This window comes from Paramisgurnus dabryanus, chromosome 16 (assembly GCF_030506205.2).
Source record: "Paramisgurnus dabryanus chromosome 16, PD_genome_1.1, whole genome shotgun sequence".
In the NCBI taxonomy this organism is placed as follows: Eukaryota; Metazoa; Chordata; class Actinopteri; order Cypriniformes; family Cobitidae; genus Paramisgurnus; species Paramisgurnus dabryanus.
Genome location: NC_133352.1, coordinates 12825288 through 12838907, shown reverse-complemented (window position 1 = coordinate 12838907; position 13620 = coordinate 12825288). Strand labels below are relative to the sequence as shown.

At 36.2% G+C, this 13620-nt stretch overlaps 1 protein-coding gene across 2 annotated transcripts; it reads left to right on the top strand.

Annotated features, from left to right (window-relative positions):
* Window positions 1-4971: 4971 nt before the first annotated feature.
* On the top strand, window positions 4972-12633 carry LOC135748355 (voltage-gated monoatomic cation channel TMEM109). Of its 2 annotated transcripts, XM_065266560.1 has the most exons (4): window positions 4972-5721; window positions 5985-6044; window positions 10953-11055; window positions 11974-12633. In XM_065266560.1, exons 1-4 carry the CDS (start codon window positions 5521-5523, stop codon window positions 12339-12341), a joined length of 732 nt encoding a protein of 243 aa, XP_065122632.1. In that variant the 5' UTR covers window positions 4972-5520; the 3' UTR covers window positions 12342-12633. The 2 variants fall into 2 exon arrangements, with proteins under 2 accessions (XP_065122632.1, XP_065122633.1); XM_065266561.1 differs by lacking the exon at window positions 5985-6044.
* The last annotated feature ends 987 nt before the right edge of the window (window positions 12634-13620 follow it).

Sequence of the window (13620 nt, the reverse complement as noted above, 5' to 3'; positions counted from 1 at the left end):
ATAGTAAGCCATGTGGAGAGCGAGAGAGAGAGAAAGAAAGATGGAGAGAGCGCAAGAGAGCTGTGTTTACATGTATAATAATATAATGAGACAGAACAAATATTGGTTGGCTATATTCGTATATGAATTATCTGCAATAATATATAAAGAACCCATTTGAACTATATATCAACATGTATTTATTTATTTGCTGGATTGTATCAGCACTAATCAGCATTCAGCACTAAGCGAAAATTGATGGAAATATAAACATGCGGTCCAGCAAAACTAAATTTATTCAGTTTACGTGTAGGCCTAAATGTATGCTAATATTTTGACTATTATGTGCACTTGTAACCCCTTGTCTCAAATTAGTGTAATTAATAACTAATTTAAGTATTAAAAATGAGATATGGGCTAGTATCAGAAGCTCTACGGAGCCTGAAATAGTAAAAGGTTAGCAGAAAACAGACAACACAAAACAGGTAAATTTGAAAATGTATTATAAAGTGTATTATAAAAAATAAATTAATTATTTACATTCCCTGCCTACCTAAGTCGGCTTCCTGAGTGCACAGTGCATAATAAACTCAAAATAAATAACTCAAATGAAGAATGAGTCCATGGAAGTTCTCAGTGTTTCTTGAAGTATATGTTCTCTTCACTATCTGTTTTTAAAATGAAGGCAAAGGATGATGATGATAGGTCCAAAGATGCCACGGCTGGCCACACCAGGCTCTTGGTCCATTCACTTCTGCGGTTGGCTCACCACTGACCGCCAGGGTAAGATTCAGATCTATCCCTTTCTAAAAAACCAATCGGAGGTATCTTGAAAAACTCAACATCCTGCAGCTTAACTTTCTCTCTCACAGCTTTCAAACAGTTCTTGATACTTTCAAGCAACGTCTTCAACCGGAGGAAAGTGTGTTTGTTTACTAGGTTGCCTGGCAACCTGCAGGCAGAGTGATTTCCCTGCGCTAGCTGCAGGCGATAAAGAGAATTGCACTCCAGTAACCTTGTGTGTTGTGTGGGTTACACATTCGTTAAAACGATGCATTTTATCTGACACTCAGCACTTTTGTAATACGCAGAAAAAAAGTCTTATAATTTTGTCATGACAAAGTATTGGCACGCTCCTTAATGAACAGGTTTGACTATACTTTAATAATTTCCGTGAGTACAAATTAATGCTACAAAATATTTCACACACATGTGCTTCTTATTTTATAACAACAATGTATGGCCTTTTTCTACTCCAACATGGAAGGTTATATTACAACCAAGGTCTAAAAAAAGTATTGATTGAGTCTGTGAAGAACTGGTCTGCATAAAACTCAGACCTGAGCTAAAGTTTTCGATCAGCGCTGCAGATTATTACTAAAAGTGATCACAGTTTTAAGAATTTTTAAACAATAGCCATTTGTGTAATACACTTTAAAAACTTTTCATTTATACACTTAAAAATATGGAGTAAATTTGAAATCTGTTCATTTAGTATATTTCAATAATTAAATGTATTTTCTATCACAAAAAATTGAGTATATGTAATCAAAAATCCTAAAGAAATGTTAAATAGATGTAGACATTTTTGTGAGTATTATTTAACTAAAAAAATTTGATTTACTTAATGTGAAGCTTATTAATTTCATACTGAACCATCAATTATCAATGATAAACAAAGCGACAGGTTATTTTATCGAACATTTATTTGTCAAATTTGGCAAGTTAAACACATGCACCTGCACACATTGAAAAGGTAACGTTATTTAAATGAACATGTTTTAAATGCAGTCAGTGGAGAGTCATGAAGAGACGGGTGAGATCAAAGCTTGTCGCAAAGCAGGAGTGAAACGCGTCTGAAGGGCACACCAGACGAAAAGCGCAATGTAATTTAAATACAAACACATTATTTTCTATATATACACACACTGGGGGCAACTGACGGCGGCTGTCTGTTGTGATTCTGGACGTTGCTCAAATCCCTGTAGCGCCACAGAGCGCCACTCTCACAGTTTAACATTAAATAACATATTTGTCCAAAATCCTTAAGCTGCATACAGCCACATTGTGCAGTAATAAAACGATCAGAAATTGATTATTTGACACACATTTTAAGTAGCACAGCTGTATTAACAATTTGGTGACCTGAATATATACGTAAAATAAAACGATTATTCTAGCAGTATGTGCAAAAAAGCTGCTTGTTACTGTACAGGTAATATTACAGAATCCGAAAGTATTTAGATAAATGCACCTTATGTTGTATACGCAAGGAAACAGACAATATTTCATTAACAAAATAGACTACATATTGTAAGGGTAAAATTACTTTCCTGCGGTGTTTGTTGTCCAGCAAGAGGCGCAGTTTGCTGCTGATTAAAAACCTTTGGCCCTGATGTGATTTTTAAATTAACATATGATCTACTTTTTTGCTTCCTTCATTTACTCAAATAATAAAATGTTAACATGTTTAACCAAAAATATTTAATAAAAATCATAGTTAAAGTTTTTTTAAGTTGATGTTAAATACAAATAATATTGATTTTAAATAAGCAATTATTACAGTTTTTAAAACTTAAATAGGCTAAGTGTGACATTCTCAAATATATTGATTAAAATACAAGAAATGTAGCCTACTTTACAAGTAATCGAGTAAGCTGCCCGGAAAGACCAAAGATATGTGGACCAAAAGTATTACTTTATTGTACAATAATAACCCATGTATTTTAACAGTATTTAAACAGGTGGACTCCATAAATTATCCATATTGTGAGCAGTCTGCTGTGTTTTTTTTAAATAGTTCAATGAAGTTTGGATTTTATTTAGGGGAGAGCAGTGACGAAAGTACAATTTTTCAGATAAAACGTGATGTTAAAAGAAAATGTTTTAGACAGAGAATATTTTTGCTGTTGTCAATAACTCACAAGAGTGTAAATAAATATACATGACTATGACATTGTTAATATGTAACTGCAAACATATTTTGTTATATTTTAATGCTCTCCGAGTAATACACGAGTAATATTTTCACATTTCCATCCAATTGCTAGATAATACAAAATGCTCTATGCAATGATATTTAAAACTATTACACAAATGGCTATTCTTTGAAAAATCTCAAAACTTTGCAGTAATAATCCGCAGCGCTGATCGATTAAACTTCAGCCCAGGGCTGGGTTTTATGAATGTCAGTTCTTCACAGACTCAATCAATCACATTTTTTATCTTTTTAAAAATTTAAATCTTGTATAATAGAACCTTCCGTGTTAGAATAGAAAAGGGCCATATATTGTTGTTATAAAATAAGAAGCACATACGATGTGTGAAATATCATGTTGTAGCAATAATTTGTACTTACGGAAATGATTAAAGTAACCAAGATGCGTCCCATCACAAATGCTGATTGTCAGATAATGCATTTATTTAACAAATACACTTAATAATTAAAATATTAGCCTACATGATCTAAAAATATTTAGTTTTTTTGCTGGACCGCATATTTCTATCAAGTTTAACTGACATGACAGAAATACTGCGAGTCCGCCCGTTCCATTTAAATGGCAAACTTTAAAATCAATAAAAACATGCAGATTCATTTGATAAAATAAAGCATTTCCAAAACAAATATAGAAATAAATACAGTGAATTAATAAAATTGTTTAATAGAAAAAGAGACCGAATTAACCACTGATAGCCGGGGCACACTAGTTCATTTACTTATTGCAGTTCAGTGTTAGTAATTTTTCGCTTAGTGCTGATACCATCCAGCAAATGAATAAATACATGTTGATATATTTCAAATGGATTATTTATTGCCGCAGATAAATATTATAAATATTCTCATTATATTATTATACAAAGTTTGTAGCCTCTTACAAACACATGTAAACACAGCTTGCTCTCTCTCCATCTTTCTTTCTCTCTTTCACACGGCTTACGGCTTTATGTATGGAGATTAAGATCCATAAGAAATAAGCAATACCAACAAAAGTATTTCATTCCAAAAATCGTACAATTGTCTTCAAACAGCATATGTCGGTGGACAGTAGCCTTAACTTTTGCGTATGATAAATAACATATTTTTGAAATATCACTTATATATATACAAACTATATTATACTTATTCTATGCGTTCCTTTCTTATTGACAGTCTCATTAAAAAATAAGCGATGTTGATAAACAAAACAAAATTATAAGAATTTCAATCCGCTCCATACTGGACTTGAACCGCAGCAGCTTCGACATTTGAACCGAATGCTCTAACCACCAGGCTAATTGAGACAGTTCACGACTAATCGACTAATACAGTTGATCTGTTAGACCAGGTGGGATTTCATGTTTATTCAAAGCTGTGAAATATTTCAACCCCTTACTTAATGTCTTGGGTAAATGTATTTACTTAATAATTGGGACACCTTAAATGAGGTTGGTGTGCTATTACCGCTCCTATTTTAACATGATACAGAGATGCAGTATTTTCCTTAAGCTACTATAGTAATATATTTAATCTTAGTAACGTTAGAGAAAAAAACTATAATTTGCTGCCCATTTATGATATGCTGCGCATGCATGTAATCTTTAAACACTTATTTCATCATGGATGATCAGTATGAATTGCTCTGGCCTGACTCAGTTCATCATTGATTGGGTAAGAACGGTTCAAACCTACTGGCTGTGGAAATTGATGGGAGGGGCTCATTATACCACTAGCAAACGCCGCTTTTTACGCCGTCTTTGACAGAAGATAACGCCGTTATTTACGGCGTAAATGGCAAGACAAACGGCGTCTCAAAACGGCGTCATTGATTGGATTATAAAACGCCGTAAATAACGGCGTTGTTGCCGATTTTCGCGCGGTTTTTACGGCGTTTGGAATCCCGACGGCGTATTTAGCGGCGCAAATTCTGTTTTAAACGCCGTTAAATACGGCGTTTGGATGCAAACGCGATTCATTCATTGCGTAAATGTGGACCTTCTGGCTTGCCATAGTGAAGACTCGTTTCATCACGCGCGCGCCGGTGGAGCTCTTCACACAGACAGACCAACACAAACCGGACTTTCAAAGCGGATACTCCATCAAAAAAACTAGAAACCGGTCATCTGCTGCGTGTTTGAAAACTTTACAGATTTTTATGATACTTTTTTTTAAAAGCCATGTAATCTTATTTTGTGCTTTGTATGATACCATATACAGTACAGTCAACGAGACGCTATTTTTAAACGCCCTTTAAGAGCTCGCGTTGCGCGCTACTCGAACCATTCATACCCAACCTTGGGCATTGCTTTCATTATTAAACTATTATAGATGAGAGTTTATTCAGCTGTGCATGTCAGCCAACTGCTCAGTTAGTTAGGCTGTTATTTCCCTGGACTGTGTCTACTGTGTGATTTTTTTTGTCACTGTTATTTTATTATATATATGCGCTTTTTACGCGGTCAATAGAAACAAAGACACAATTCGTTTGTCACCGAAAAAACTCTTAGGCGAAATTGCATCGTTGTTCTCTACTTTTTGGATCTATTTTGAGATCATCCGTGTACATGATGTCTTTTCACATTGGTAGGAGTTCGCAAACGCTGTTAGTTTTTGGGGTTTTGGTTCTGGTTCTTCCAGTTTTATGTCATGGGTTGCAGACTCCTGAGAAGTCCAATATTGACAGTGTTATTATGGAGCATCTGGATGGACTGAGACAATATGTGGAGTCCATCGTCGGCACCCATGCGGTTCAGATGGGTGTTGAGGTAAACATCATTTTGTTGATCTCATATCTTTTTATTTACTTTACTTTTCGTTTTAAATACAATCTCATATTTCCATTCATTCTGTTACATTAAATTCGGAATAACCTCTACCTCTCATTCTCTAATGAATGCATTAACTTTGGTATGTGGTATTGTTCTCATCTCACCCCTCTACTTGATCCTCCTGTAACCCCTGCACTCATCCTTTGCTCTGATTTCATCTGCTCGTGTTCCCCTCCTCACCAAAACTCTCTTTGAGCCAGAATGCTGTATTTTACCTTGACTCAGTGTTTGGTCCAGAGAACGTCTATTCTGTGGCTACGGTAAGAAAGTAAAAGTCCATGTCGTGTTAGAGATCATGTCAAAGCATCTACATAAATGTGCTTGTTTTGACACGCACCCTGTCCGTCTTTGTGTGAAAGCAACAACTGTCAGTGAACAAGTGCCAGAACAGGTGTTCAAGTGTTTATATCTCTGGCTCACGGCCAGAAGGCCATACAGAGCCTCTGTTGTAAACCAAGTCTTTGTTTTTTATATTGGTTACTTTCATGTGAAGTCGCGTGTAAGGAAAATATTGTTTGTGTGTATGCTTAAAAAAAAGGGACTTTGTATTATATTGCAGAGTGTTTGTCTTGTGTGTGCATGCGTAATTATTAAATGTTAAGAGCGGCGATGTCCAGCTGTCATACTGGCTGCTTGTACACGGACAAACATAGGTCCGCTCACACGTTTATAGCCCACCTTTTTTGCTTCTCTTAGATACCAAATTAAAAAAGCTAGTTTACTAAATTAAACTTAAAAGAATAGTTCAAAATAAAAATTCTGTCCTCAGTTACTCACCCAATCACAAGACGCTTCACGTCGTGCCGCATTACCATTATTTCTAATAACTTAACAGCCCGTCATCAATTATTCCCTTTGAAGCTCCAAAACTGCATCCATGTAAATCTATTCAAATATAAACGTCCTTTAAACCATTTTTGCATGGCTCTCTGGAATACTCTTGTGATTTGTCAGTCATGACATTTCTGCTAAACTCAATTTCTGCTAGTTTTCACTATTGTGCATTCACATATACACATGTATGTGCAGCTTTTATTAAAGGAAAACAGCCGTAGATGCTGGAATGGCGTTAAAGGAATAGTCTACTCATTTTCAATATTAAAATATGTTATTACCTTAACTAAGAACTGTTGAATCATCCCTCTATCATCTGTGTGTGTGCACGTAAGCGCTGGAGCGCGCTGCGACGCTACAATAGCATTTAGCTTAGCCCCATTCATTCAATGCTGCCATTAAGAGATAAAGTTAGAAGTGACCAAACACATCAACGTTTTTCCTATTTAAGACGAGTAGTTATACGAGCAAGTTTGGTGGTACAAAATAAAACGTAGCGCTTTTCTAAGCGGATTTAAAAGAGGAACTATATTTTATGGCGTAATAGCACTTTTGGGAGTACTTCGACTCGCCTGAAAAGTCCGCTCCCCTTCTCACTCTCATAATGGGAGAGGGAGGGTGTTACTGCGCCAAGTCGAAGTACTCCCAAAAGTGCTATTACGCCATAAAATATAGTTCCTCTTTTAAATCCGCTTAGAAAAGCGCTATGTTTTATTTTGTACCACCAAACTTGCTCGTATAACTACTCGTCTTAAATAGGAAAAACGTTGATGTGTTTGGTCACTTCTAACTTTATCTCTAAATGGTACCATTGAATGAATGGGGCTAAGCTAAATGCTATCGTAGCATAGCAGCGCGCTCCAGCGCTTACGTGCACACACACAGATGATAGAGGGATGATTCAACAGTTCTTAGTTAAGGTGATAACATATTTTAATATTGAAAATGAGTAGACTATTCCTTTAAGAAATAAAGGAAGAAGAAGATTAAAGGAAAACACCACAGTTTTTCAATATTTTACTAGGTTCTTACCTCAACTTAGACAAATTAATACATACCTATCTTTTTTCAATGTTAACACTTAGCACTTAGTTGGCATCATGCGCAGTAATATTGATGGAAGTTAAAGCAAGAGGGGTAGTCAAGAGCATAGGTCAGGAGTGATGATGTTACTGCGCGCCGAGGTCGAAGTGCTGCAAACTAAGTGCTCTTCCGCCATACAATATAGTTCTCATTTTATCCACTTTTTATTTTATAAATTGCCACGTTTTATTTTGTGCCACCATACATACTAATGAGGACTCATGTAACAGTCTTTAAAGGATAATTCCGGTATTTAACACTTTGAGTCTCATTCTGGTTTGTTTTGGATGAACTACAGTGATGGACACTGAAATTTTGGCAATGGATCGTGTCTTGAGTTTTTGACTCGTTTAGAAGCGTCTCTTGACTGCTTCAGAATGGAAGTCAATAGCCATGCACAAACATGTCATTAAAACAACACTTTACGTTCATTTTCAAAACTGTGCAACTCACCGAGTGGTTCGTGGTGTTCGTTGATGATTAAAAACAAGTTGTGTAGCGAAATACAGTTTCTGTCGTGTTTTATTTGGCATTTTGTAAAATTCCATTGACTTCTCTTGGAAGACTCATTGCTCGCTGATATATCACTCCACCACAGGGAAACAGAAAAGGGGTCTGTTTACATGTGGTTGTAGTTTTTTCGCTCGGTTTCTCTCAGAAGAAATTTTTCCCATATTTGATGGCTCAGTGACCAGCTTTAGGTTTGAAGTTGAGCTCGATTGTGACTGTCTATACGCTAGACACCGAGCGTACTTGTATGGCAAAGTGTTTGTCGCCATCAAGTGGTCGGGAGTGTGCTAACGGCTTCCAATAACACGGATTGAAATCATACATTGCGCCAATATATTTGTTTTTAATCATCAACGAACACCACAAACCACTGTGAGTTAACACAGTCTCACCCCATTTCGTCAATATTTGACGACACTTGACCATTCGTCAATATGTGACGCGGAGGGTATACCTTTCGCGTCATTTTTTGACGAACTGGGGACTTCAATACTATTACGTCCGTTGCATTCTCTTCTCCCTTTTTTCTTACCAATTTCGCGTCGGTTTAGGGTTAAATTACGCAAAATTAAACCGTGTACGCGAAATTAAACAGTGTACGCAAAATTAAACAGTTGTCACCTGGCGTTGGGGTTAGAAACAGTTGTCACCTGGCGTTGGGGTTAGAGTTAGGTTTGGGTAGGGATGTCATTATGTAAATCTAACCCTAAACCGACGCGAAATTGGTAAGAAAATAGGAGAAGAGAATGCAACGGACGTAATAGTATTGAAGTCCCCAGTTCGTCAAAAAATGACGCGAAAGGTATACCCTCCGCGTCACATATTGACGAATGGTCAAGTGTCGTCAAATATTGACGAAATGGGGTGAGACTGGGTTGGGTGAGTAGCACAGTTTTGAAAATGAACGTTAAGTGTTGTTTTAATGACATGTTTGTGCATGGTCATTGACTTCCATTCTGAAGCAGTCAAGAGACGCTTCTAAACGAGTCAAAAAGTCAAGACACGACCCATTGTCAAAATTTCGGTGTCCATCACTGTAGTTCATCCAAAACAAACCAGAAATGAGACTCAAAGTGTTAAATACCGGAATTATCCTTTAAATAGGGAAAACATGGAAGTTTTTGGTGGCTTCTAAATTCATCCCTGTTTGGATCCTAACCGAGCATTCACACCAGACGCGGTAGAGGCAGCAAAAACGCACTATTCGCGTAGTAGGATGCTTGAACATTTGAGTTTACGAGACATTCACACGGAAATTCGCATCATGGGAGGAGCTAACCTGTAATCAAGTCACTATACTAAAGCAAGCTCCTGACTAGTTAATGCGGCTCGAGTTTCCGACGAAGTAAAAATGTTTTAACTCGCGCGTTTCTCTCGGCAAGGGTACAATTTACGCATTCTTTGCATTCGCGCGCACCGCCCCGCAGGAAGCCTATTCACGTCTTTGCATTGACTTAACATGTAAATCACTCGCGCTTGCCTCCTCTACCGCGTCTGGTGTAAATGCACAGGAATGGGGCTAGGATAAATGCTAACACATTCACAAGGCGCTGAACAAAGATTAAGTGTACACATTGAATAAAGATAGGTATGTATTAATTTGTCAAAGTTGATATAAGAACATTGTAAAATATTGTAAAATGGTGGTGTTTTTCTTTAAAAGTGTCTAACAGTGCATTACATCTTTACATATCTGATCCCTGGAGTTTCAGCCCATCATCTTTGTATTACTAACACAAAACTCTACCAAGCTGTAATAGTTTCGTCTCATTCTGCAGTCTTTTATTATGTAATAAGTCTATAGTAATTAATTAATTAATTAATTAAATATATATATATATATATATATATATATATATATATATATATATATATATATATATATATATATATATATATATATATATATATATATATATATATATATATATATATATATATATATTATTATTATTATTTTTTTCATTTATATTTATATATGGGTGACCATATCCCCGAAAACATGTCAGGTTGATTTAAAAAAAAAAGATTTAAATAAATATCATCTGAAAGCTGAATAAATTAGTTAATTGTAAATTAACAATTAACTAATTGAAAACTAACTGAAATAATTAGTATTGTTGTTGTATGATTTGTTAGGATAGGACAACATATGTCCAAGAATACAACTATTTGAAAATCTGGAATCCGAGGGTGAAAAAAATCAAAACATTGAGGAAATTACCTTTAAAGTTGTACAAATGAAGTCCTTAGCAACTGTTCACAATTCACAAAAATAGAGTTTTGATATATTTATGGTATTAAATCTTTATTTAATATCCTAATGATGTTTGGCATAAAAGAGAGATCGATAATTTTGACCCATACAATGTATTTTTGACTTTTGCTACAAATATGCCTGTGCTACATTTTATATATATATATATTAGTAAGTAGTCATGTAATGTAGTATGACAGTCATTAGGATTAAAATAAACCCTAAATAAACCCCCTCCGGGTGATACAAGACTGATCACAGTGTCTGGTGATAACAACCAGCCGACTGTACATTATTTCTCGTATCACACATGCATTGTGTCACTAGATAAGGTAAACAGAGTCCTGGTTAATGATCAGTGAACTTTGAATACTCTATTTGATATACCCCGCCTCCTGTAAACACCGATGCACAACCACATAAGCACTTCCTCAAATCTAACCACTTACTTTCTGTTTCTCTTCACCCCATCTTTTTCATATAGTTTGTTGAAATGTTGTTGAAGTTTGTGGCTGAAGGAGCTGCCAGTGGACTTAACGTTATCGCTGTCTATGTATCTGAGATTCTCCGAGCTACAGGAGTGAGTGGTGAGTAAAGGTCACATCTCAGGGTATAGTTTGTAATGCAAGACCTTTTGTGTAACTTGAGGATGTATACATTTATACATTTAAATTACTATGCAATGCACATTGTAATTTAGTCCACACGTAGAGCTTGATGTTTAGCCTGAAGGTTTCTAGGTGGCGATAAAGGAGACGTCCTCTGTGTTGAGGAGTGGCTCTAGAAATGAAATCTAGTTAAAGGGACACTGATGGGATCCGTTAAGCTGATGTCTGGGTCTGGCGGTACCACTTTTAGCATAGCTTAGCATAATCCATTGAATCTGATTAGACCATTAGCATCGCGCAAAAGAATAACCAAAGAGTTTCAATATTTTTCCCACTGACGGAAAATTAAAAGTTGTGATTTTCTAGGCCGATATGGCTAGGAACTATACTCTCATTCTGGTGTAATAATCAAGGACTTTGCTGCTGTAACATTGCTGCAGGAGGCGCAATGATATTACGCACTGGCTGAAAATAGTCCTCTGCCATTGAAAGATTCTAAGGGGACTACTTTCGGCTGCTGCATAATATCATTGCGCCAGAATGAGAGTAAAGTTCCTAGCCATATCTGCCTAGAAAATTGCAACATTAAATTTTCTGTCAGTTTTAGAACATGATGTCACTAGAGAAGAGTCAAGTTTTAAATATTAAAAAACATTGAAACTTTTTGGTTATTTTTAGCACGATGCTAAACGGTCTAATCAGATTCAATGGATTATGCTAAGCTATGCTAAAAGTGCTAGCACCAGACCCAGAGATCGGCTGAATGGATTCCAAACCGGTAAAAATTAAATATTTAACTCTAGGGGAGCTGAAAAATGAGCATATTTTAAAAAAAGTGGAGTGTCCCTTTAACATTTTTTCTAATTTGTTATGTTTGTGTCCCGGTTATTTATATAGAGGAGACAATATCAATCCCTCATTTCACGGCCGAGGTTGTGTACTCTGTGATCAAATGGGGTTTGCTGGCTCTGATTGGCTACTGGATCCTGACCGTGGTTCTTCGGGTCACCCTGGCACTTGTGAGACGGGTGTTTTGGCTGCTCAAAGCCATCCTAATCCTGTGGGTTTTTATGAGGATCGTCAATGACCCCACTGCCTCCACCAGTATCACTACACTGAGACTGACACTGCTGGTGCTCATCTGTGCCGTGTTTGGAGTCGCCACGAGCAGAGCCGGTTGGAGTGTAGACGGTCTGGAGAAGCGAGTCACAAACCTGGAGGGACGACTCGAAGTGATGGAAAAAACGAAAACAAAGAGCGACTAGGGAGGAATGCAGAAGTGATAGAGAAGGAATACGGACTCGTGAGAATAAAAGAAGAGCACCAAGTTTGTCTTATTTTTTGTGATGAGCTATTTGAGCACAAAACCAAATACGTTTGGATGAAATGCCCATCAGACAAATAATGTATGTGATAGTCAATGCATGCACCCAGGGATCAATTCAGTCCTTTCAGCAGTATATTAAGCACACAGTCAGGGTTTGTAGATACTGGATTAGTCATAAACATTTTGTGTCATAAAAAAATGAATAAACTGCTTTGCGTATGGCAATCCTGTACTGTAGTAGGATGGCTTTAAGACACAGTGTTTTCAAACAATATTTGGACACATAAACTAATGCAGTATATGTACACTGTCAAAAAAGGTACAAAAGCTGTCACTGGGGCATCACGGTGCTAGTTTGTACCATGTAGGTACATTTGGTACCTCATATTTGGTAATATGCACCCTTTGGTGTACTTTTTAAAAGGGCACCGCCCCAGTGACAGTGTTTGTACCTCTTTTTTTCTGAGAGTGTACCAAAAACCAAACCAGTGCTTCACATTATATCTGTGGTTTAAATGTACAAAACTGTACAAAACATTTGGGTCAATATGATGTTTATACATTTTTAAGTGTGAGTAAAGTGTCCAAATACCTCACGGGCAATGCGATGCCACAGAGTATGATGATAATATTGCCATATATACTATTGTTTTTGTGTTGCGTTGTATACTGTATAATGCAATACAGCAATTCAGTAAATGAGTTATGCAAACACTTAAAAATGTCTGTTGTTTTTGACCCATATCGGGTAAATACTGCACAAAGGATGCTGGGTTAAAAATGACCCAATGTAAACAATGCAACCATGGGTTATAATAACCCAGCCATTTTTAATGTGAACATATCTAGAGCAAAAACATCAATAAAGAAAATAAATATGAAAATGTTATAGTATTTATAAAAAAAATGCTTAAATGTAATGTAAAAATGTATTTATAGTATGGTACCGGTAGATGGCGCTACTCTCTCATTGAGCTACAATTTTCAAAATAATGCCTATAGATTATTTTAATGATTTGCATGACGTCATGTATACCATGAGCATTTTTTGTTCGCCTGCCTAATTATACATAACATTATTATATTATGCAGATATAACAAGTATATCATTTATCCAGAAGCTGATAATGGCTTAAACATTTTCAGTGTAAATTATTTAAAATCAAGGCATTTACACATACGCTTTCTGATCAAAACAACACTAAATAACTGATACT